We start from the raw sequence: 27,371 nt of genomic DNA on the forward strand, positions 1-27,371 counted from the left end.
GCTGTTACTGGTTTTGTTGGCTATCCAATGGAATTTTACTCTGTACTTTAAACAGGAAAATTGAACTGACCAAGAAACCAATATTAATTAAGTACCTGTTAAAAACCATACTTCATTAAAAAATCCACATATTCATAACATGTATTTTGATCTCTTTTGAATATTTAAAAATTATTGCTTGAAATGGTATTTTTAGTATTTACTGAAAATAAAGAGTTCAAACTCTAAAGGGCCAATATGTAAAACATATGGCTCCAAAAGGCAAGAGTCCTGTTGTGTCTAAATTGTAACCTCTTACTGGCATATTATAAAATGTTTAACTACAGAATTAAAAATTTCCAGTCTATGAAATATAAACATGGGCTAATTGTTAGGATCATTACTTGAATACAGTTTCTAACACACTTTCAAAGAGATTTATACTAGATCGAAGGATATGTGTAACTCTTACGATTTTGAAGCTGATAATATCCCAACTTAAATAGCTGAGCTGCATTAGAGGAAATGTGTCAAAACCATACACTGAAAATCAAAAAGTGCATTATTGATTGTATTTGGAGCCAAGCATAGTTGCATGACTAATTTAGTCTGCATACTTAAAAAGTGATATAAATAGGCTTAAAATAAAAATACACTGAGAAAATATACCCTACATTAATGAAATATGACAGCAATGTATATTCAAATGTTCATGCCCGCAAGAATAAACCTATTTTCTCATGTTTGGGAAGACAAATTTTGGAGATGGCCCACATATTCATCCCTTAATCCTATGGTTCTTGCAAAAAGGAATGCAGACTTCTTTTAAGAGGAGAGCCACAAAGTTTAGAAACAAATTACTTCATTTCTCACCCTTTATCCTATGCCTTTGCTTTGTTTCCCCCCAGAAAGAGCCTGTGAAAACATCTGTGCTAATACAACCTTTCTTTAATATGTAAGACATGGTAGGCAGAGTGTCACGGGCACCCAAGATTCTGAGCCGCGCACAAAGATGTCCAGGGTAATCCCGCCCCTTCAGTGTGGCCAGAAAGCACAAATATAGTGGCAACCACTCTCTACTCTATAGCACTTTCTATGGTTATGGATGGTACAGCAATTCTCATGACTAGATTATCTTGTATCACTCCCTCTTGGTAAACTAAACAGGAATATTCTCCTGCTGGCCTTGAAGAAGTATGCTGCCATGTTGTGATAGGGCCGCGTGGCAAGGAACTGCAGGTAGAATACTGTGAGTTGAGAGCTGCCCCTGGGGGACAGACGCCAAGAAAATGGACACTTGAGTCCCACAGCTCAGCAAGAACTAAATTCTGTCAACAATCACAAGAACCTAGAATATGACCTTGCACTCCAGAAAGATACATGAAGTCTTGAAGACACCTCCAGCAGTGAGGCCAGCTGAGTAGCACCCTGAACTCCTATCCCACAGAAAATGTGAGATAATAAATGTATGTTATTTTAAGCTGCCCAATTTTTGATTTTTTTTTTTTTTTGCATCATAGAAAACTAATACAAATAGTAACATGCTAATGTGATTTGCTAAAGTCTTTGTGTTCTAAGAGAAACTTAGGTTGTGCAGTAACAAAAGCACTTTTAATTTTGCGGCAGTTCAAGGCCTTTTCCAGTTCTCTAGAAATACGTGTTTTATACCTGAACTGCTGGGTTTCTTTTTATCTGAACCTCTACATTTCAACACCTAACTTCCATTTTCTTTGGAAGGTGTGTAAAATTAGAAGTAAACACAAATGCATAGTATTTCATGTAGTACTCTATATTTGTAGAGCAGTGTGCTATTTAAAAGGTCCTGTGAGTTTCTGCAAGGATACCAGCAGAGGCATATATTCTATCCTCTATAAATTCTCCCGGAAAAAACAGATGGATCAACTAGGGATGCAAAACCAAAAGCTCATTGACAACACTTAGAGCAAAACAGGCTGTTGAGACATCTCCATGAGTAACCAAGTACAAGCTGGTGTGGATGAAACACCATGAGCTATAAACCTCACAGGGTATTCATATATTTCAGGAAGAAGCAGACAGAAGCAACCAGGTTTTGATACACCACAGAAAAAAAGAACTCTCCAATTTCCAAGGGCTCACAGGGGGTGTAGCATTGCTTTAGAACATCAGTTGAACCTGGTGGGAATTTTTGTGGATTTGATCTCTGAGTGACTGCAAGAAGTCTGTGGGAAAGATGAAGCTCTGTGAACCCTCAGAATTCACCAGCGCACCCCCCCCCCTTCCAAGAAGAAACTGCTGAAAGTAGAATATCATTTGCCCAAGAAAAAGATAAAGAAGGGCAAAGAAAAAGCAATATCCTGATAAAAGATGAAAAGATGATAGCCAGGAGAAGATGTGTATACATACCTCTCCATACTTTTTTCTTTAACACTTCAATGAACAAAACAGAATGGTGAGCTCTAGAACGTGAAGGTACTAGACATCTATTCTGACCCACACTTCCCTTTTAAAAGCTTAGGAAGACTAATTCTATATAAAAATGAGCAACAGAGAAAGATCCAGCTAAATCTAGTACAATGTTCTTATAAGAAACAAGAATAAGGAACAGAATAATATTTACCACAAACCATTAAGGTCTGTCAAAAAAAAATGCACAAAACAGGTAAGAACCCAACCATAACTTAGTATTTCAATGGAATTTAGAATTAAGAAGAAGAAATAAACATAAATCATCAATAAAAATTAGAAAAACTAAAAAATGAGGTGACAGTATTAAGGGTTTTGAAATAAAAAAAACAATTTTAAGAATGAATACTAAACTAGGAGGAGCATATGAGCAAAAAATATTCCCAAAGTTTATGATATATGAGGGGGGGAAAAAGGTGAAAATAAAAACAAAAAAATAAATCACTGAATCTAGGAAAATGATCTAGCCATTCATTTATATCCTGTATACTCCTTGTATTTTTATTACACTTCAGTAAAAAAAAAAAAAAAAAAAAAAAAAAAAAAAAAGAAAAAGAAAATAGAGCACTGTGAAAAAGATAAAAGTGCTTCAAGAGAAAGTTGGCCTTAATCTTTAATGCCAGAAGACTATTCTCTGCATCCACATTTTAACGGAACTCCTCTCATAAAAGCCTCCAAAGACTTTCTAGGTCCAATGACAGTTTGACTCTTCAAAACTTTTAACCTCGACGATCACTCCTTTATTTCTGCGCTGTCTCATTCTCTGATTTCCCTTCTAAACTTCTTGGTCACTCATTTTTAATCTCTTTGTGGGTTTTTCTTCCTCCACAAGACTTTCAAGAATTGGTATTTCCAGGCTCCATATTTGGCTATTTTCCCCTTTTACTCAAATTCTCTTCCTAGGCAATGATATCATGCCTAAAGATCTCAGCTTTCACACACACACACATACACACACGCACACATCCACACACATGCTACTGATTCTCAAATCCGTATTTCTACCTTAGGTCTCTCTCTCCTGATATCCGTTTAAATCAAACTGCTGAGGAGATCTATTAAATAGCTCACTGTTCCCCTCAGAAAACTTACTTCCCACCTGGCTCACCTTATCTGCAAGAAGTGGCCATTTCCTCTTACTGGATAACTGCTTTTTCTCTATCTGCTATCCTAAGAAAAAACTTCTTTCAACACTCCTATACTTCTTGTAGCTTTCCCTTATTTATTTATTTTTCATTAAGGAAATATAAGGAATCTACTTCTGGATTAAATAGGCAATATTACTATCTTTACTTTGTCACTATTCAGTCACTTCTTAATCTCCTACATTCTAATTATTCATCCCTTTAGCAAACTGCCCTCTCTGTAGAATTGATGATGCTATCATTTTATAATAATTTTTATTATATTTATAATATACATAAATATATATTATTTTACTTATAATAAAATAAATTATATTATGTATAATATAATTTTATATTATATATAATATAATTTTATTATATTATGTACAATATAATTTTATTATATTATGTACAATATAATTTTATTATATTATAAATAAATTATTTACAATAATTTTCCCTTTCAAGTGTGATTATAAATTCTTTACTACCTGATTTGCCTTATACTACTCTGTCTGCTCAGTCTCTGTTTACACTGATACTCCCTAGACATTCACTGTCACCTATATCATAGAATTTTCCAAGTACTTGGATAAAGTGAGAGGGAGAGAAGGCGTAAGATGGAGGGGTGGATGGAGGGAGGGAGGAAGAGAAGGAGAAAGAGAGAGGAGACACATTATGGAACAATTAACTACCTAGGCTTCAATAATTCAACTTATTCTGGTAACACCCTCTCCTAGTACACAGATCAATGTTTCAAATATCTATACACAGAAATGAAAAAGTTACAACTGAGAAATACTGAGCATTTTTAAATGTTTTCACAAAACCTACTCTGCTTTCTTAGCTCCCTCTTGTTTTTCTTCTGAATCATCAAGAAATAAATTTGGAATGGTTTTTTAATTCCCTTTAATCAGCAACATCCAATAAAATGTTGTTATATAACCTCTCGACCACTAAACAGCTTCTCACATTGGTTCCACACTTCCTTTCCTTTGCTATTGTGACCATACTGTTAAATATCTTCATGATCTTACAGACTCTTGTAATAGCCTTCTTTAATTTCTGTCTTTCATCTCTCTCTGCTTGAATCAATTCTAAATATTACTAATGTCATGTCATTCAGTGTGCTCAATTCCTTTATGTTCTCTATGCTGTCTTTAGAAGTAACAACAAAATGCCACTGCCTGGCATTAAAATCCTGTGCCAATTTGCTCCCAGTGTTATCTCCTGACATTCCACAACCTATTCTACTAATGTCTGCAAACCTATCTCCTATGTGTGGGCCTCTGTGTTTTTTAAACAAAGTATTTTCCGGAGTGCCTGGGTGGCTCAGTCAGTTGGGCAGCCGACTTTGGCTCAGGCCATGATCTCACAGTCCATTACTCTGTGAGTTCGAGCCCTGCTTCGGGCTCTGTGCTGACAGCTCAGAGCCGGGAGCCTGCCTTGAATTCTGTGTCTCCCTCTCTCTCTGCACCTCCTCCACTCGCACTCTGTCTCTCTCTCTCTCAAAAATAAATAAACATTAAAAAAAAAATAAAGTATCTTCCTTGCCTATAATAATTTGTAATTTCTCATTCTCTCATATAAAATGTTATCAAGCCTCCAAATGGAGTTTGGGGAATCAATCTCTCACTATTCTTATTATCATATCCCACAAGCTCCTTTTATGCAATGTACAGAATTTTTCAAAATGTGTTTTCAATCATATTGTTACTTAGAAAATTACACAAGAAAAAATGTTCAATACCATGTCTATGTAGGTGACTTGTAATAGAGATCCATCTCTGCTAATGACAATCCGCTAGTCTGGACTCTCACACAGATAATAATGACAAACTAGTCATTTTTTTTTTTAAATGATCTTAAGAAAACGGAGATAGTTAAGAGCAAAGACAAGAAAGTTTTTCACTCAAGGAAATCCCCTAATCTATGTGGTGAGGAATGGCTAGAACTCAAGCAGAAAGCTCCAGACTTAATAGCCTGGAGAGTAAAAAAAAAAAAAAAAAAAAAAAAAAAGAAATTGAAAGTACCAGGTCAGCTGAAATGCAAGAGGAGATATCCAAAAACTGAGGGAGGAGGCGCCCTGAAATCCATGTCTACATTCTTTCCCAAATTCTTGGCGGACACCTGACTGCACGTGCAAGCAGAGCATAAAAAGCACCATCCGGAAAGTTGAAAGAGAGTTTTGGCTGCCATCCATCACAAGAGATTTGTGAGTTTGAGTCCATACAAGTAGGCTGCCTACTAGAATAAAAATCAACTCTCTTTAAAAGATAATCAAACCCACAATCTTGAAAACATATGATGTATAATGTCTGGTACACAATAAAAATTACTAGACATGCAGAGAAACAAGAAAATATGATCTACAGGTAAGAGAAAAAAATCAATCAATGCAAACTTACCTTAAGTTGACCCAGATGTTAAAATTAGCACAGAGGGATTTTAAAACAGCTGTTAAAAATATGTTCAAGAGCTTAAAGAAAAAGATAGTCATGATGAATAAAAATATGGGGAAATGCTCATTAAAGAAATGAAATATAAACAAAATGAAAGTTTTAGAACTGCAAAGTACACTATCTGTATTGACCATTAACGGGGTTAGCTTAACAGCCCACTGGAGATGTCAGGAGAAAGGATTAGTAAACTTGAAAATAAATCAAGAGAATGTATCCAATTTGCAAAGCAGAGAAAACAAAAACAATAAAAATGAGTAGAATCCCAGTCATTTGTGGCACAATGCTCCCCCGCCCCCCACGAAACCCTGAAGAAGAGGAGGGCATAAAGCAGTAATATTATTTGGAATTATAAGGGCCAAAAATGTGTGAAATTAGATGCAAAACATAAGCTTTTGTGTTAAAAAATGTCAGTATTTCAAGAAACATAAATACCAATCTACCACCACCACCACACACAAATAGGCACACTATGGAGAAACTGGTGAAAACCAAACAGGAAGAGAAAATCCTCAAATACAAAGCAACTGCAAACAGAGTAGTATCAGTATGAATGAAACCGGAATTTACATCAGAAAAAGATCAGAAGACATTTGAAGCATTTTGAAATGCTAAAAAAACAAACAAAACAAAACAAAACAAACCAACCCTGTGAACCCAAAATTCTATAACCAGGGAAAATTTCCTTCATAAATAAAAATGAAATCAAGGCATTTTCAGTTAATGAAAACTGAGAGGATCTGTTGCCAATAGATCTGCACCACAAAATGTATATATTCTGGCTTTATATATATGCATACATGACTGTCAGTATACTTTTTTTAATGTTTATTTATTTTTGAGGGAGGGAGAGAGACACAGAGACAGAGAGACAGCGAGACAGCGAGAGAGAATGAGCAGGGGAGGGGCAGAGAGAGAGGGAGATAAGAGAGAGAGAGAGAGAGAGAGAGAGAGAGAGAGAGAGAGAGAGAGAATGAGCAGGGGAGGGGCAGAGAGAGAGGCGGAGATACAAGATCCAAAGCAAGCTCTACTCTGAAAGTCAGCGCTTACCATTGAGCCACCCAGGTGCCTCTGTCTGTATACTTTGTATACATGTAAATATTCTGACTCTGCACAGGGCAGATTTGCCTTATACATCTCCGTTTAAAGTTCTTCCAATAGATCAGCTGTCTTTTCTCTTTAAAATAATTCAGTGAATACACTTGATGTGTTTGTGTATGCTACTTAGCTTTAATCTACAAGGAGAGGTGGTTACCATTTAAAATAGACTAATCAAAAATCCCGCCTATAAGGACACTTAACAGCTGAAGTATCTCAAATCAGAGGCTCTCTCAAAAGGCAGCTAAAGTAAGCACTTCAGATATTGCTAATTATACATGCACCTGAGTGTTCACTAGTATAAGGAATATCAGAAATAATTTTTCACTAGTGAAATGAATGTTATTCTTTATATGTGGTGACTGAAAATATTTTAGGGTCACTGCAGCCCTTTCATAAATACAGTATGAGAATCAAGAGACTATAGACTATCTACATGTACGTTTTATCTGCATCCTGTCTTCATGTAGGATCTGCCTTCTGACCTAAAAAAAGGGAGCAGATTCTGACGTCAGAATAGCGTTTAATATATTTCAGAGTGAAAGTGTGACGTAAGGTGCTTGAAAATGTGCCTTATAAAATAAGTGAGAGTTGAGAGTTCATCTGACTTGTCAAAACAGGTTATATGACTGATCTTCAAGCCAACTTGTTGGTCAGTATTATATGCGTGACAGAACTCATCTAAGATTTGTTTTCTTTCACCTAGTAGTGGGTCTGGGGCATACAGCTTTCACTCTTTAATACTTAGCTTCAGTTTGTAATCTCCCTTACCGCTCCCAACTCTACCTCCCTCACTTCACCTGCCTAAAAATGAGAGTAATTACAAAATCAACGTCTTTGCATGCCCTTTATAAAATACTATATGTAGTAACTTTGTTTATATAAATTTATTTTTACATATATTCATGGTTGCATTCTAGTTTGGCAGTTTACATTAATAAAATTTACATAAGAACACAACAGAGAACACAGTTTCATATGAAATAATATTTTTAAGTGCATAATTAAGTAAATGAATTTGTTCAGGGAATGAATACATAAAGAATTTATTGATTCACTGATTTTATAGCTGATGAGGATTTTAAAGGTCCAGAGAGATCCTTTCTCTGACTTAAGAAAATTTTACCAGTACATCACAAATGCTTTTCTCTTTCACCAAAGAAAATACCACAAAATTTTTTTTTCTTTTATTTTTCATTCATTCATTCAATCATTTATTTTTGAGAACATGAGCAGGGAAGAGGCAGAGAGAGAGAGAGAGAGAGAGAGAGAGAGAGAGACAATCCCAAGCAGGGTTCTATGCTCTCAGCGTGGAGCCTGACGCAGGGCTTTCTCAGGAACCATTAGATCATGACCTGAGCCAAACCCACTCGGGTGCTCCGCTGACTAAGCCACCCAGGCACCCCACCCACTACTTTTCTTTTAAAATAAAGTTCTTTTAAGCATGACTTTTATTGATATGAGTGAACTTATCTTACCTCCAAATGGTATCCAACCCTGATGAAGGCACAAAGTGGGTCAAAAGCTCCAGTACCACAGGTCAGAAGATGTGTCCTATTATAGTGATGCAAAACTCGAACGTAATTTGCACATTCACTCTATAGCAGAGGAAAAAAAAAAAAAGGAAGATACTGGTTAATATAAAAAAAAAAAAGTTTAGCCCTTTTTAATTTTTGTATTTCCTAAAGTACAAATCTCATGTTTAAGTCTCCCATGGCTAGTGGGGGCATGTGGGACAGATGACAGAGGGCAAGGAACAGTGGAAGAACAGACTGAGGTGACCAAAGCACACTGTAGTTAGCCACGCTGTGTGAATTACACTTATAATGGGATTCTGTCACTTTTCAGGTATTCTAGAAATGTATTCAATATAAAGATTTGCATGGCACTATGTTCCACTAGGTAATTAAGTTATTCCCAATGCTGTTATTTTTTTAAAGTACATGTAAACAGTGAGTAAGTACAAAGTCAGAAAACCAACAATTAGAGAAAGCTTCATTACTCTCAAGGAAACATATACAGACTTTAAGGCATTACTGAGTTTTTTAATGGTTAGGGAAAATAAGTCATATATTCATATTCATACATTCACATACAGCACTTTCATAGAGAACTTTCAAAGAAATATATAGAAAGCTAACCAAGAGAAATACTTATTTTATACCTATTACTTTAAGACTGCTGTCCAGGAATCAGCAAAAAATTTTTTATAATGGACCAGGGAATAAATATATTTAGTTGAATGGTTTCTGTTCCAACTACTGGTCTCTGTTCCAACTACTTACCTCTGTAGATAAGGCATGAAAGCATCCAGAGATAATACAAAAATGATTGTGTGCAACTGGCTTCCAATGAAACGTTATTTACAAAAATAGAAACTTTTATTTGCAAAAAAACTTACAAAAATAAAAAACTTTAAAACTTTATTTACAAATATATTTGGCCAAGAAGCTCTAGTTTGCCTATACTTGGATCCAAATCTAAGTTTTTTGAGGACAGAGTATTTATTTTACACACCTTTTATTCCCTGCTTAATCAAACGCAGTACCAAATATATTGTATATACTTATGAAATTTTACTACATAAATCACTAGGTGAGTTTTATGACCAATAGGCTGAATGAAAAGAAGTCTAAAACTACTCAAACCAACTTGTCTAAGTTAATTACAGCAAACACCTTCTTGGTAAATTAGGTACTGCTATTTAATTCAAAAATGTTTTTAATGTTTATTTGTGTTTGAGAGAGAGAGAGCACGCGAGCAGGGGAGGGACAGAGAGAGAGAGAGAGAGAGAGAGAGAGAGAGCGCGCGCACGCCACAGAATCGGAAGCAGTCTCCAGGCTCTGAGCTGGCAGCACAGAGCCCTACGCGGGGCTCGAACCCAAGAACCATGAGATCATGACCTGAGCCGAAGTTGGACACTCAACCAACTGAGCCACCCAGGCACCCTGGATACTGTTATTTCATTTAAAATAAGTTACAAAATACTATTTTAATGCTAAATATTACTCTAATATCAATACATGCAATAGTCAGGAAATGTAACGTTTTATAAGGACAGTTTGTCCTTATAAAGTCTCTCATATAACAGTATCGAATGAAAAAGTCACCAGAACCATCTTACCATAAATGATTCATATTATGGCATTCCCTTGGTAAGAATGAGGAATGTACTACTACCCTGATTATCCACAGCATGTAGATATATTTTCTTCAATTTCCAACTCATAGCATTTTATTATGAGAGTGACCCATATCACTGGAAAAATCTAATCATTCAAACATGGAGAAAATATTCTATTCTATCACTAGAAGCACCTGCTTTTCATGTCATCAAACGCTGTCACAACTTAAATGAAACAAACAACATTTGGCTCTGCTGGGCTGACAATGACATAGCCTAAGAGTGTGTTCAATTAGTCTGCATCATGCTACGAACTAAGGCAGCAAGAATGTCTTGACTCACTCCTTGGCTGTGACCCAGTTGCTACAGAGACTCAGGAGTTGGTATAACGTGTGTTAGCCTTTTACATGTTTTTGTTTTTTTTTCTCTCACTATAAAAAGAGGAAAAAAAAAAAAAAAAAGGATAAGTTAACTTTCAAAAGGAGATGTGCATGCCTTCTTCCAAACACGTGTACTGTGTCATCAGCAGCTACTCCAGGCACAGGGAAGTCCCTTCGTACATGTTTTAGTGTGCTCAGAACTGGGTCGGGGCCACTGCTCCTGCACAAGCTCACACGCTGCAGGGAAGTTATGGAGAGATGGAATGTTAATTCTTCCAGTAAGAGAGACCCTAAGCACATGGTGGAAGAGGTAAAGCATGCATACTGCCTTTGCCTTCTCCTTTCTTTTCATTTTCTCTCCTTTTGTTTCTTTAGTAGGTTCTAATGACTCATCAAAGCAAAATGAAATCTCACAAAGAATGTGCTTCGCTTTCCCTTGAATTAAAAATTGACCCGAAATTATTTTTTCCACAAATATGTAGGAAATAAGCATTAGTATAAGAAATTCATAAATCTGAGTGGATAAAAATATAATAAAACAAAAACCAAGACCCGCTTTACTCGCTTTACTCTAACCCTTCATTGAAATTAACTTGTAAATAACTATGTCTAAATGTATATGTATATATGGGTACATGTACATATATTTTTTTCTTCCTGAATCAACTGCATATATGCCTTTTGGGAGCAAATAAAAGGTTAGGGAGTCAGTCCCTTGTGACTGACCAGGGATATAATTGATGATGTGTTTAATTTATAATGAGTAATACTTACTGCGTCTTTTCCTTTCATTATGCATTCTTCTATTTTTAGTGCTGTGCTAGGCCAGTGTATCTGAAATAAAAGACAATGCACTATTATGCAAATGCATACAAAAATAAACCACACTGAAAAACCATTTCATTTTTTCTGGAATTCCAATATGTGTTCATTTTTTTCTATTTCCTCAGAAGATAAATTAAGACTTTATCTTCTTTACATCATTATTCGTATAATGAAGGCACTTCCATTTGAGCTTTTATTACAGGCTAAAACTTAGTTAAAAAAAAAAAGTCTTTCTTAAGGCTCCTTCAAGTCTCAGCCTTTCAGAAGCCACTCACAATTCAAGCAGCCCTGCTCTGTACTTAACCTGCCCTGAATTCTGCAGTCCAGTCTCTCCCCTGAACCTGACTGTCTGCTCCTCCTGGTCAGGCACCACCGTGAGTTCCCTTTGCATTTTTACCACTAAGCCCAGAGCTTGGCGTATGGGGACTTGGTAGTGTTTGCTAAGTGATGGGATGAAAGGATGCATGACTCCTACATCCTGGATGGACACCCAGACTGCCTCCAAACCTCTAGCACAACAAACATGGCACATCTTTGTACATGTCCCTCTGAGATCTATAAAAGTGCATCATCGCTATCATATGGTACCAATGGAGCAGGACTGGTATACATGACTCAGAAGTAGAAATACTGGGTCTTAGGCAAACACAAATTTAATCTGCTAATGTAGTGCCACACTGTTCTCTAGAATGGCAACATGTTCATATTCCACCAGCAATATCCCCGTATCCTCACTGACACCTGCATTACCAGCTTTCTAATTTTTGTACTAAACACCTCAAATTCAGTATTTAATTTAATCCTTACTACAACTTTATCAAAGATATGGTATTACTTCAGGACATCCTTTTTTAAAACAAAATTTTTTTTTTATGTTTATTTACCTTTTGAGAGAGAGAGAGAGAGAGAGAGAGAGAGACAGACAGGCAGACAGACACTGGGCGCAAGTCAAGGAGAGACAAAGAGGAAGGAGACACAGAATCCAAAGCAGGCTCCAGGCTTTGAGAGAGAGAGAGAGAGAGAGAGAGAGAGAGACACACACACACACACACACACTGGGCGCAAGTCAAGGAGAGACAAAGAGGAAGGAGACACAGAATCCAAAGCAGGCTCCAGGCTCTGAGCTGTCAGCACTGAGGCCTGATGATGGGCTCAAACATACAGACTGCGAGATCCTGACCTGAGCCAAAGTCAGAGGCTCAACTGACTGAACCACCCAGGTGCCCGAGAGACCTCCTTTTAAAAACAAAAAAATGTGTGTTTCTCTGTCTAGCTCCACAACACATTAGATCTATAGTTTGGAACTCAAATGTGATCCATATAAGTGTAACAAGTGGTAAGTTTATCCCCACATCTGCTTGATCAATCACCCACCCCCTCCCAGACTGAAAAAGCTCAACTGAGCCCTTTTCTTGTGTCTCTCAGAATTCTGGGGAGCATCATCTCATGCTAATGTGTCATCTTCATGGTTTCTGCTGACCAAGTGATAGTAAATTCTGTTTTGGGAGATGCTGGCTCTCATGAGAATACTCTAATTTTTTCTTGATTGCCTTCAAAGGTTTTCTCCTTAGATCCACAAGTACTGGGGTACAGGACTGCTAACAAGTTCTACTTTTTCTACTTCCATGGCACTTTGAGCTAGGCTACATCAGTATTTCTTTGGTTCTCTTCTGTTTTAGGCAATCACTTTCTGTTCCCAAGTTAACATTCTGGTGAAGGAATGGAAACTTTCCAGTAGAGTAGCCTGGGGCTCTTAAGGTATTAATATTTCTACACATAACTTTTTCCTCCTCAGGGTGCTCATGAGTCCCCAGAGGAAGGGTTCAGGGATATCTTTCTACAACTCAGGGTCAATGTTTCCTGTCATTAGAGTATAGTTTAGGCCTGGGCCAGTCAGCCAGACTCTTTTCCTATCTATGGCAATTTGTCCCTGTAAGGTCCCTATTATCTCTCCCTGATTTCTCCCCTCCCTCCACCTACCACCATTCCATTCTGTGCTCTGCTAGCCTAAGAAAAAACTCTGGTTATCAAACTCAGTATTCGATGTTGCTGATTGGAGGTATTTTTTTATTTAGTGAGCACACTGTTTAATTATTTTTTAATTAGTTGCCAACGTTTACAAATGAGAACTTTTGCATAAAAATCAAAACTTTCTGATTTGCTTCAGATTTTTCTTTTACCTAATTGACCCCTGCAGTCATTTGAGTTTTTGAAAACTGATTTTCTATATACATATATGTGCGTGTGTGTATATAACTGATTACATGTAACTGATTATAAAACTTATTTTATATATATATATATATATGTATATATATACATATATATATATATTTGGATCCCAAATATGGTGAAGATTTAATTTTTTTTTAAAGCTGTGTCCCATAAAAGTAATAGGTTAGGCATGTAGAAGAGGCTTATCACATACTATGTAGCCAAATCCAATCTGATACATGAATAATATAGGGAATTTATAAAAGTAGGGTCAATGGCATTTTATTCTGATGCTTTTTACATAGCTACATGTATTATCATAGAAACAAGCATTCTATGGCTTGAATTACAGGTGTAACATCTTACTTTGATATTCTTATTAGTGTAACAGGTCCGACCCGGTTTCTTACTAACAGTACTCAACAGGGGCGCCTGGGTGGCGCAGTCGGTTAAGCGTCCGACTTCAGCCAGGTCACGATCTCGCGGTCCGTGAGTTCGAGCCCCGCGTCAGGCTCTGGGCTGATGGCTCGGAGCCTGGAGCCTGTTTCCGATTCTGTGTCTCCCTCTCTCTCTGCCCCTCCCCCGTTCATGCTCTGTCTCTCTCTGTCCCAAAAATAAATAAAAAAAAAACGTTGAAAAAAAAAAAAAAAACTAACAGTACTCAACATCAGGTGTTCTTTTGCTTTCCTAATGCAGTATATAAACTTTAAAAAAAATCATGTATGTATATTTGTTTTGCAACACAGCAAAATGACAAAGGAAAAAAGTAGGAGTGTGAAAGAAAACCAACTAAAAAGCCAAAGGCACAACACATAAAATCCTAGAATCGATGTGTATGATGGAAGCGGTGGATCCCGCAGTGAACCACACATGAATCAGGAAGACATCACATAAACACATCAGTGTCAGGTTCAGATGCACGCTTGCATCAGCTTCAACAGAGTCACTAATACCATTACAGGGTAAACCTCCTAGAAGTGAAGTTGAATAAAAATTTTAGTGATCCATTATTTTGGAAAACATTTTTGCACCTGGGGTGAGATTTTTTTCAGATGATTTCTAAGACCCATTTTCACTTGAGATTCAATTTAGTATTGGAATTAAGACTTCACTGTAGATGTGTAAACTATTCAAAAGGATATTCTAGAACATGTGCATATATATATATATATATATATATATATACACAAATATGTGGAATGTATACATAGCATATATTATATATACTGTATATTATATACACACAAGTATAAATACAAATTTATTTTAGGATCATCTATCATTGGAAATATTTTCATGACTAATTCAGTTATCAGCTTCAATAAATCAGAAAATACATTTATAATGCTTTATATTCTTAACACACTTAGGAGAAGCAGGGTGATTCTTAAAATATTAGCATCCCTTATCGCTTTTTCATTATGTAAAATGATGACTTATTTGCACTGTATTTACACAATTTCAAAGTATGAGATAACCAATTCTTTAGAAAAATATACCAAATTCAGCTTTTCAGTGTTGAAATAGTATCCAGAACAGTAAAACAACCTCAATGTATTATATCCTATATTCCCCTAAATGACTGCTTCATAATGATTATTTATTTCTAGGACTACTTAAATACACTGTTTAGGAAGCAATTTCCTACAAAATTTCTACTCATCTTTTGACACCTTTTGTTCTACATTATCTGCTCAAACAGGCTTAAAGATTGGGATACAACCTCCCTCCACGGCAAATGAAAGACTAGTTTTCTAGTCTTCCTGACCAAGATAATAAAGATAATGTCTCCCTCTGGACAAAGGCTGAATACACTTGCTAACAGACACCTTAAGAGAGTTCATATTTCCTAAGCTTGAGGTTCATCGGGCATAACACATACTCCCTGTGTGTAGCATCTACCCGGGATGCTATGCATTACCCGCTGTGGGACTTCATGGGGACAAAGAAAATTACTGGAAACATGACGGCCATGCTGTATGCTATGCTGTGGCTAACAGAGTTCTTTGTCTCTGACCCATGCATCTCATAACTTCTGGCAGCATCTAGGAAACAGTGACAGGTTAACTTGTCTCACAAGTAAGGTAAAATCTCAGACCCTTTACAGTTTTGACACCAACAAAAGATACTGTATTTTGTGATAGTGAATACAATAAATGGCTTGTCTAAGGATGGTCAGAATATGTACTGTTTTTAGCAACAAATGTAATAATGTCAATTGCTCTAAGAATGAAACCTTTCCTGATATCTTCTTATATGGTATCTCTCCCTCCTTTGATCCTCTATAGTGTTCTTCTTACTTTCCCTACCTAAGATTATAACTGATTCATGTACGTAACTTTAGCTCCTATATTAAACTGTAAGTTATAGAGAACAAGGCATTATCTTATTTCAGTATTCTTACCAATGCACAATCCCAACTAGGCACAATGCCTTCAATGCAGTCACTGCTTATTCAAGGTCTACTGATGGACTTGTATCAATCAGTATACCTTTATCACATTCTATGTAAAATCCATTCACTAAAAGAGTTAGTTTACAGTAAAATTTGAGAGATAAGCTTGAATAACATAAAACTGCTGTAACCAGTGGCAAAGGAATGAGACAATTTTCACTTTAATCAGGAAGAAATTCTGTAGGATGTTAACAAAAATCTAGGCTTTGAAAGACTTGTAGGATTTCTGAAGGAAATCACTCTGAGAGGATGGAAGGGAGAGATGCAGAAGACTGAATTATGAACACTTCCTAAAATAAAGTGAAATACGGAGAACTCTGCAAAGGAACAATGTAATTATAGATTTACTCAAGTTTGTTGTTCTTTTGTTTTTTGTTTTTTTTTTTTTTTTAAATTTAATAGGCTTAGGACGGCACTCGAACGTTCATTCATGTGACAAAAGATGACAGATCAAGACCTCACTGAAAATGGAGTTATTTTAAAGCCATCATGTACAAATATCCTATCAGGATAGTAAGGGAAATGACTGTCTTCATTTACTGTAGAAGTCTGGATGGCCTTTGGTTCTGCTCCAGAGTTTAGCATCAACAAAAACCCATACAATTAATCTGTTTTCCTGCACAAAACATTTTTTAAAGGCAGTTAAACTACAGGGTGTAATGCTATTTCCAACTTTTCTGTTCCAAAAAGAGGCATAAAAAGCAAAAGGTTAAATATACATCATTTCATCACAATACTCCTATAATACAATTTAATTGTTCCAATACACATTAATGGACTATTTACTATTCTTGCATATCTCAAAGGAGAAAAAAATAAAGTAAAAATTAAATTACAAGGCTATTTTTTCTGGACTCCCTATTGAGTCTCGTAATTATGCTATGATTAAGGATTTAACAGCTTACTGTTACAAGACGTTATGACACTCAGAGATTTAGAAAAGCAAAAACAAATGCACAAAGAGGGAATAATTTAACTGTCTAAAAAAAGACTTCCATTTTTATTTAAATAAATAAATAAATAAATAAATAAATAAATAAGAAATAAAGTGATCCAGTAAATCTCTTTTCATGGGATATATTTAAACGGCTAAGTCACTATTATAATTTCATCTAATATTATTTTTCTAAATTTTATTATTCTAAACAAATTTTTATTTATATTTTGTCTTTCTACATTTTACATCTATGCACAGTACCAGTGTCCATTGATGTATATTTTAACTATTTGTCCTATAAATAGCATGAAAAGAAAATAGATATAACACATTAAAAAAGTCCTAATGGTTTATAAATGATACTCTTTAACCTGACATATTACCGTTCTCAGTGTTTATGCTTCTATACTTAATTATAACGACTGTCATTATTCAAGTAGTTTATATGCCAGAATTATAATCTTTTGAACTATAAACAAGATTTGTATTTGAAATGTTTATACTCCAAAGCATTTGAACTAGAACAATATTATTACTACAGGAACATTATTGGCCTGCTTCATGCCCTTTTTTAATGGATGAAATTTACTCAAATGCTGTCATTAATGTGAAATACCATGTGCCATTTATATGCAAATTATTTTTAATGCCTGTTCCACCCAGTAAAAAAATTAAATTCTAAAATACAAGAACTTCCTTTACTTTTGATGCGGTAAAGTCAAATAAATGGGAAAAGTATAAATACTTAGAAAAACCAAGTGTCTAAAAGAGTTCTCTGTACAGATATTCCAATTAACTAGTGTAATGTTAGCTAAGGATAATAGTAGTGAGAATAATTTTAGAAAAAAACCCCTTAAATTTAGAAACTTAGAGAAAAACTGCCGATGAATGTTTGTTAAATTTAAATACTAATATGGGATAGTCTATGAAGTCCCATAAAATATAGCTTACATAAATATATCTACTTTTGATTTCTTTGGGAAATGGAAAAGAAGAAAAGAAAGTGGTGCACCTCAAACCAGTATTGCAATCTTCCAGAGAAAAGTTTTTCTTTGTTTTTCAGGAAATTTCAGTAATCCTCAAATGAGCACAGATTGCATGGCTCTATAAAGACTAAATACAGTCAAGCTAATCACTTACCATGGCTGAATACTGGAGTTGGCTTGGCTCTCAATCTCTGCCATAAGTAAACAGGTGGAGTAGAGTTCTTTCTTACACTTGTCAGTGTTTTTTCTCCACTCCACTCCTGTCACCAACAACTAACTATTCCACTAATTCTTCACCATTTCAAAGGTAAAATACAGTCATGCTAACTAAGGAAGTAAGAACCAAGGGAAAACAAACACCACGTAACAAAAGGCAGGGCTCATGGTATACTGAAGACCGGTTTGGGGGACATGAAGTTCACACCAAAGCAGTAATTTGCTTCTCAGTGGTGTGTAACAGTGGGAAGAGCATAGGCTTCTCGGACAGACACACTTGGTTTTAAATTCTAACTACGACTTACTGGCTTCATGGCTTTATTTTCCTCTTCCTTCCATTCATCCAACATACTAATGCTCAAGTGATCACACATACTATAATAGCAGTTATGTTATGCACATCTTTAGAGCATCTCTCACTGGCTCATACGGTGAGTAGATTAGGTTTCAACAGCACAGTGGTCAATATTCTCCATGATCTCATCTCAACCACATTTCCATCTTTAACTCTCGCTCTGTACCCTGTTCCCACCCACATCCCCCCACTTCACCTGTATGTGTTAGCCATGGTTATTAGTTATTATTTTAAACTACTCTAAAATTTCTGTTCTTTCCTCACTCTGTTCCCACTACCAATCTGTACAAATTAAAATTCCAAGTATCATTAAAAGTCCAATTTAAATTATATCCACTCCAGGAACCCCTACCTCACAGATTTCATATACTTTCTTAGCATTTTATCTAGACACTTATTATAGTTTCATTGAAACTGTGCTATGTATGACAAATGTGTGTGTATGTATCTTCTCCATTATATTACAAATATCTTATGGTAGGGATTTTTCTATTCATTTCTTCATTTTTCATATCCCTATGTGTCTTTCTAAAATGTAGTTGAGGGGTGCCTGGGTGGCTCAGTTGCTTGGGTGTTCAACTCTTGATTTTGGTGCAGGTCATAATCTCGTGGTTCATGGGATCAAGTCCTGCATTAGTCTCTACACTGACAGCACAGAGCCTGCTTGGGATTCTCTCTCCCTCTCTCTCTGCCCCTCCCCCACTCGTGCTCTCTCACTCTCTTTCAACATAAATACATAAACATAAAAAAAATTAGAATATAGTTGAATGGCCCTAAAATTATGTAGGACTCTTTCACCTTACTTAGAAATGGTAGCACATTAGAATCATGTTCTGATTCTATGTCTAGTTTACAAAATAAATTTTCTCATGGAACATAGAAAACAGTATAAAAGTATTTTATTTTTATTATTTTTTTAAATGTATATTTATTTTTGAGAGAGAGACACAGAGTGCAAGGGGGTAGGGGCAGAGAAAGAGGGAAACACAGTAGCAAATATTTAGATGGCACTTAGTATGTTCTAGGCACTGCTTAGGCATTTAATTAACTCAATGAATTGTCTCAGAAAAGCTGTGAGATAAGTATTACGATTACCTCTCTGTCACGGATGTGGAATAAGTTGCCCTAGCTCACTCATCTTATAAGTGGCAGACTGGATATGGGAGCCCACAGCAGTGTGAATATGCACTCTGTGTTCTTGCTACCACATTCTAGTACTTTTCAAAAAGTGTAGTAATATCTGTGATGGGCCCCTGGCTGGCATCCGACTTCAGCTCAAGTCATGATCTCACAGTTTGTGGGTTTGAGCCCCACGCTGGGCTCCATGCTGACAGCTCAGAGTCTGGAGCTTGGAGCCTGGTTGGGATTTGCATTCTCCCCTTGCACTCTGCCCCTCCCCCGCTCACACTCTGTCTCTCAAAAATAAACGTTAAAAAAATCTTTTAAAAAATCTGTGAATTAAAATAGTTAAAATGAAATAAAAAGGAAAATTAATATGTTGGCTATTTTTGCTAAGTTTCAAAAAAACTATTAAGTGTTGGTTAGCTAAACCTCATTCTAGAAATAAAATACTGATCAGAAAAAATAAGGACAAACTTTCAAACAGTAAAGAAACACAAGAAAATATACCAGACCTAACACTTCTTTAATGGTAAATTTAAATAAATGTGATAAACACAAATAAGGAAATAATTTTTTCTCAAGGAACATAGAAAATAGTATAAAAATATTTTATTTTTATTTTTTTAAATGTATATTTATTTTTGAGAGAGAGAGACACACAGAGTGCAAGCGGGTAGGGGCAGACAAAGAGGGAAACACAGAATCCAAAGTAGGCTCCAGGCTCTGAGCTGTCAGCACAGAACCCGATGCGGGGCTTGAACCCACAAACTGCGTGATCATGACCTGAGCAGAATCGGATGCTTAACTGACTGAGTCACCCAGGCACCGCTAAAATATTTTCAATAATTCTTAGATGCTATATGAAAAAATTTACCTTGTGTAATATCAAGATGGATTTTTATTTTGATTATTACTAGTTTTAGGTTACTAATGAATTTTATCATCACTCATCATTTTGAAATGATATACATTATTAAAATGTTTTAAAGTCACGTGAAAAGTTTTTTTTTAAACCTATTTTAAAGGATTGAATTACTACATAATTGTGTAAATACAGGGTTGATTCTTAAATGCTAAGAAGATACCAGCATAATTGTAGCTATTTCTTTTTTTTCCTTTCTTGAGCATATTTTTGATATATCTAACATATTGAGAGGTTTTTTTTCAAATTGTTTAACTCTAAAAAACCTTAACTCATTAATTTTGCATGTATCTATATAAATCTGCTTAGATTTAAGTCCAATTATATCACTGATTAAAGTTCAAAAACTATGCGTTATGGAAAAATAAAATTTAATTCTTCTGAGTGTCAAGTTGCTCACCAAAGAATTTAATAGTAACACAATAAACTATAATTCTCCCTGGTGGCCACATCTCGACTTCTCAAGAGGTACAAACAAATTGAAGGTGGAACATGTGAGAAGAATCATACACATTGTCACAATGTAATCAGAACATCTCAAGATGCTTCAATGTTTCACTCATATAATGGTTTCATCTAATTCATTGAAAACTTTTTATACCAAAGGATTTCAGAGAAAGATAAAAGGAAAAAAATTAATTTCATGGGAAGTTCCTGATGAAATCAGTTTCACCTAAGAAGTCTCACATTATCTGTAGATTTTATAGACCTTTGAAGAGAGCAATTGGCAGAAGCCACCCTTTTATGGCAGGTGTGAGGTTCTCATTAAATAAAACACAACATGAGATAAAACAAATGGAATTATAAAATTGAAATTTTCACAGGGAAGAGTATGATTTAACACGAGGAGTGACTTTTCTCAGTGTGAGTCATAGGGCTTTTATGAACGTAATACAAATACAACAGAGCAGAATTTCATTGCAAAAGACTATTATTACAAAGTCTGGGAAATGCTATGAATGAAAGAAATCATAAAGCAAAACCAGTATCTAAAAAGACTATTAAAAACAGTAAGTCTATTAAATAGTAAGTTCTTATCTATTTCAAAACTGCATAGAAAAAATCAGTCTTACGTGCATATATAACCATATAAATTCTGATTATTATATATAAAACAATTATTTATTTGCATCACATATAGGACCACTATTTCCTAGTGCTTACAGGAGCACATAATCCTTCAGCATTTCACAATCCTGGATGCACATACAATCACCTGAGAGAATTTTTAAAATCCTCACTTCAGCCAAGGGGGAGATGCATCACAGCATACATATTATTTACAAAGTCCTCAGGCATTATTAATGTGCAGCTGAAGTAAAAACTACTGTCACACTGTAAAACAGGATGCAACTTTGTTTGCCAGTGGGAAAGTGGGTAGGTGGTTGGTGGGGTTGGGGGTGGAGGCAGAAGGCAGACAAAATTAACCTTAAAGAAAGTAGAGAATAATTAGTTTTTTTATGTGGTTCTGGCAACAAGTACAGTGGGATTTGCAAGAAGGCAGACAATGAAGAAAACGTATTTACTGGGTGATGTCAGGATTAACAAGAGATACATTTTTCATTCTTTTACTGTCTACATTCTTTGAGTTCCTGTAACTTCAAACCAGAATATAACATGATACTCACTCTAAAGAAGCTATCTTATAAAGTACACTGGCAACTAAACAGTCAATTTTAATCAAATGTAAGAACCAAATCAGACCAAGGTTTAAGAAAGGGTTGGGAGAATCTTCAAATCTAGTTAAGAAATGAAAGGAAATAGTTTTTTAAAAAGTGGGTGTGTTGAAGGTTAGTCTGGGAAAGGAGAGTGTGTAAGGACAAGGAGTTATTAAAGGACAAATAGAGGTGCTCAACATCAATAGCCATCATCAAACCGCAGTAAGGTATCACTTCGCAACCATTAAAATGGCTATTAAAAAATAAAAAATAATGTGTTGGTGAAGATATGGAGTAAAGGAAACTCTTATGCAATGTTGGTCGAAATATCAACTGGTATAGCTACTGTGGAAAACAGCAGGGAAATTCCTCAAAAATTAAAACTAGAACGACCAAATGATCCAGCAATTCCACTTTTAGGTATATATCCAAAGGAAATAAAAAGAGAATCTCAAAGAGATATCTGCATTCCCATGTGGCCTTATTCACAGTAGCCAAGAAATGAAACCAAGTTAAGTGTCTGTCAAAGGACGAATGGATTAAGAAGATGTGGTGTCCATATACACAATGGAATATTATTCAGTCATGAGATAAAAAGAAATCCTGTCATTTACAACAACATGGATAGACCATAAGAGCGTTATGCTAAGTGAGATACGTCAAAGACAAAATACTATGTGGTATCACTTAAATGTAGCGTCTCCAACAGTCAGACTCACAGTAACAGAGAGTAGACCAGTGGTTGCCAGAAATGGGGAGTGGGGGGGTGGTGGTGGGCAGGGATGGACATGGGAAGATGTTAATCCAATTTCCAGTTATAAGATGAATATAAGATGAGTAAGTTTGAGGACCTAATGTACATGATGTTGATAGTGATGAATACTGTATTATACACTTAAAAGTTGCTAACAGAGTAAATCATAAATGTTCTCACTACAAAACAGAAATGGTAACCATGTGACATGATGGAGGTGTTACCTAACACTGTGGTGGTAAATCATTTTGCAACATATAAATTTATCACATCAACATGTTATTTAAACTTACATAATGTTATATGCCATTATAACTCAATAAAATTGGAAAAAGTGAAAACGGAAGTGATGAGTTAGCAATGTGTTGGTGTGGACAAGTGGAGATTACACTAAAAAGGTAGGTAAGAGTAGATCATAAGAACCTATAACTGCTAAACTGAGAACTTGATGTTTATTTTTACTTAAAATTTTTAATGTTTTATAAGATAAAAGTTACGGAGCAAGAGCTGTTAACTATGGCCTGAGAAATCAGGAAATGCATAGCCTTCAATGAGAAAAAAACACATCATTATGTATTTGCATAATCACCAGTGGAAATTTGACATTTCTATCATATAAATAAATGCAGGAAATAAATCAAAGGAGTATTAATATAGGGCTTAATAACCAAGAGAAATAACAGATATTTAATATTACTTTAGAACTGTTATAGGTAGCTCATATTATTAATATTCATCAGTAATTTGGAATTACAGTACTGAAAAGACCAGCTGCTAGGTATTATTATTGTTTTTGTTATTATGTTTTAAAGTTAATATTTACTTTTATGTATTTTTATTTTTTATTTTTTAGAGAGAGACAGAGTGAGAGCAGGAGAGGGGAGGGTGGCAGAGGGAGAAGGAGGAGAATCCTAAGCTGTCTCTAAGTTCAGTGCAGAACCCAATGTGGGGCTTGAACTCACCACCCTGGGATCATGCCCTGAGCCAAAATCGAGAGGTGGATGCTCAACCAAATGAGCCACCCAGGAGCCCCTCTAGGTCTTTTTTTTTTTTTTTAACGTTTATTTATTTTTGAGACAGAGAGAGACAGAGCATGAATGGGGGGAGGGCAGAGAGAGAGGGAGACAGAGAATCTGAAATGGGCTCCAGGCTCTGAGCTGTCAGCACAGAGCCCAACACAGGGCTCGAACTCACAGACCGTGAGATCATGACCTGAGCTGAAGTCGGACGCTTAACCGACTGAGCCACCCACGTGCCCCTAGGTCTTTTTATTTAATATACAATTACGAAACTACATGTTTTCGTACTATAAAATGTTATTCTTTTTTTTTTTAATTTTCTTTTTTAAAGTTTATTTATTTTTGACAGAGAGAGAAAGTGTGAGCTAGGGAGGGGCAGAAAGAGAGGGAGACACAGAATTCAAAGCGGGCTCCAGGCTCTGAGCCATCAGCACAGAGCCTGACGTGGGGCTCAAACTCACAGACCATGAGATCATGACCTGGGCAGAAGTCGGATGCTTAACAGAATGAGCCACCCAGGCGCCCCCAAAATGTTATTCTTGTAGTGTGGTAGCTGTATTTCAATATATTCATGATTTGATAACTCTTTTCAATATTTTATTTTGTAATCCTACATAATGATTTAATGCATTTAAGGGTCCACAAGACTTCCCCAGACTGCCAAACGGATCAATGACACACAAAAAAGGTTGAGAACCCCTATACAAAACTATTATTTGTTGCTGATGTTATAGAAAGAGGGGAAATGATATTGTAGAAAAGACAGAAAATAACCAATCCTTAAGAAAAGTCAACAGGGTGCACTACAGAGCGCGGGAAGAAAGAATGGCACTTCATGAAAGGAAAAAGAGCACCTACCCCCCCCCCCCCCCGCCCCCCGTAACAAGGAGGGAGGTATAAAAGTCACACAGAAGTAGCAGAGTTGGTGATGGGACAGAGAGGATCCACCTGTTTGATGGTTAGTAAAAATCAAGGTTAGTAATCTTCCTGAAGAGATCATCAGGGCTAATATCCATTGGAACATAACCCTAGATAGTGGCTGCAGGCCCCGTGGGAAGTACTGACACCCCCCAACCCCAACCCCACCCCAAGTGATCAACAATCAAGAGCTGGACTCATATCCCCATAAAATGCTCTGTGCAGCTCCCAATCTGACTCCACCCTTCCAAACCTTTCAAACACTTCAATTAAATCATCTCAAATGCCTGGTGTGTCTAGGAAAATCCACTGTAACTTCCACCTCTTTTTCCAGTGTTCTTTTACCTCCTTGCTTTAATTACACCCAGCATGTCCCTTGAAACTACTGTTTCTCAACCAGCCCTTTCTATTGGTAATGGCTTTTTTACTGTAAACCCACATGTTAAGGAAGATGATTTAATTGACCTTTCTTGTCTGTTAACTAATTAATCTTCACTCTTTCTAAATTCATCTACCCAATAGAAATTTAAAACTAAAGACTAGGGGCACTTGAGTGGCTCAGTCAGTTAAGCATCTGACTCTGGCTCGGGTCATATTTCATAGATCGTGAGTTCGAGCCCCGCAATGGGCTCTGTACTGACAATGTGGAGCCTGCTTGGGATTCCCTCTCTCTCTGCTCCTCCCCTGCTCTCTCTCTCTCTCTCTCTCTCCTCAAAATAAATAAATTAATTAAGAAAATAAAACAAAATAATAAATGTAAAATCCTTGCTATTTTGAAGCTCATGTGATCACAATACTTGTTATCTTTCCTTGTAGTCATCCACCATCATTTTTTGTCACATGCTCATTAGTTGAAAGATTTTTTTTCACCTAGATTACTGTTTTTCTCTTCATAAGGATAAATCATTAGCTATTACCCATGCCAACTGGTGCCCTATCCTCTGATCATTCAATGATCTGGCCCTTGAAATCAACCTCAGCCATACACTCTGATGTTACTTCTCTAGTCCTCCATAGCCCAATATGGGAGCCATTAGTCACACTGGCTATTGAGCCTTGGAATATGGCTACAAGCCAGGTGGCTTATCAAGTATCACTTCCCTGGAAAAGCATTCCCTGACCACCCTATCTAATGTAGCAACCTTGTAACTCTTGTCTCCCTAACTGGCTTTATTTTTCTTCACAGCACTTATCACTATCTGATACTACAGTATGGTATTTTTTGGTCTGTATTTTCTTTTTCCTTTTTTTTAATGTTTACTTATTTTTGAGAGAGAGAGAGAGAGAGAGAGAGAGAGAGAAGCAGGAAGGGGAAGACAGACAGGGAGATACAGAATCCCAAGCAGGCTCCAGGCTCTGAGCTGTCAGCACACAGTCGCATGTGAGGCTCCAACTCATGAACTGCGAGATAATGACCTGAGCCAAAGTCGGATGCCCAACCAACTGAGCCACCCAGGCATCCCATTCTTTATTTTCTTTAATATAATCTTTTATAATATATACATCCTGCTTCTGAAATAAAAATTGGGTTATGAAAATTATCATGAAAAAATAAAATCAAAAATAAACAAAAATGCTACTGTAGTTGCAAAGACAGTGAGGTATAAGCTGGGGGTAAACAAATGAATCAAGGGAAGACTAATGAAAAATACGTGGATGAAACAGACCAGTGGGAAGTCTGGAGAGTTTGTGGATCACTAGGAACTCAGACACTGCTAGAGGGAAGAGGACTTTGTAAAACCACTTTCTACTTTGGAAAAATACTAGGCATTATCTTGTGCAGGTGAACATCAACAGTAATTAACCTATAACCAGCCATTTCACTCCAGAATATACGCCCTGGGGTTATTCCTGCAGGAATGTATATTAGGAGATGTTTACAACAGTGATCACAGAAACATCAGTAAAACAAAATACTGGGTACCACCCAACTATCCTTTGACAGGTAATGAGTAAATTGTGCTATATTCATATGATGTAATACATTACATACAAGTCCAAGTGAATAACAAGAGCTTGTAACATAGTATCTAATGTGTGCCAAACATAGCTCTTGGTCCTTTACTTCCATTAACTCATTTTCATCCTCAGAGAAGACTAACAGTTTTCCTTTTCCAAATGAGGAAACAGAGGCATAAAGGGGTAAAGGAATTTACCAAATGTTATAAACGCAGAGCCAGGATATGAACCTAGAAATCTAATTTGTGTTCCTAATTCACTATTCTATTTCTACAACAAATGGACTACATCAACAAATAAGATAACTGAATCTAAGAAATAATATTGAATAAAACAAAAACAAAATAATCCCACAAGACTGTAATATACTATTGTGTATCATTTTTACATAGCTCAAAACAAGTAACTCTAAACAGTAT

General features: G+C 36.0%; 1 protein-coding gene across 1 annotated transcript in view; it reads right to left on the reverse strand.

The window, feature by feature from the left end:
* SEMA3E (semaphorin 3E) overlaps positions 1-27,371 on the reverse strand; it is a 239,004-nt gene that overhangs the window by 77,071 nt on the left and 134,562 nt on the right. Inside the window, exons 3-4 of the mRNA XM_060632356.3 lie at positions 11,387-11,446; positions 8,587-8,706 (exon numbers count right to left, since the gene is read on the reverse strand). Of these exons, the coding sequence (XP_060488339.3) occupies positions 8,587-8,706; positions 11,387-11,446 (180 nt within the window). The remainder of the gene's footprint in view (positions 1-8,586; positions 8,707-11,386; positions 11,447-27,371) is intronic.

The sequence above is a fragment of the Panthera onca genome, chromosome A2 (genome assembly GCF_046562875.1).
Source record: "Panthera onca isolate mPanOnc1 chromosome A2, mPanOnc1 haplotype 2, whole genome shotgun sequence".
Classification (NCBI taxonomy): Eukaryota; Metazoa; Chordata; class Mammalia; order Carnivora; family Felidae; genus Panthera; species Panthera onca.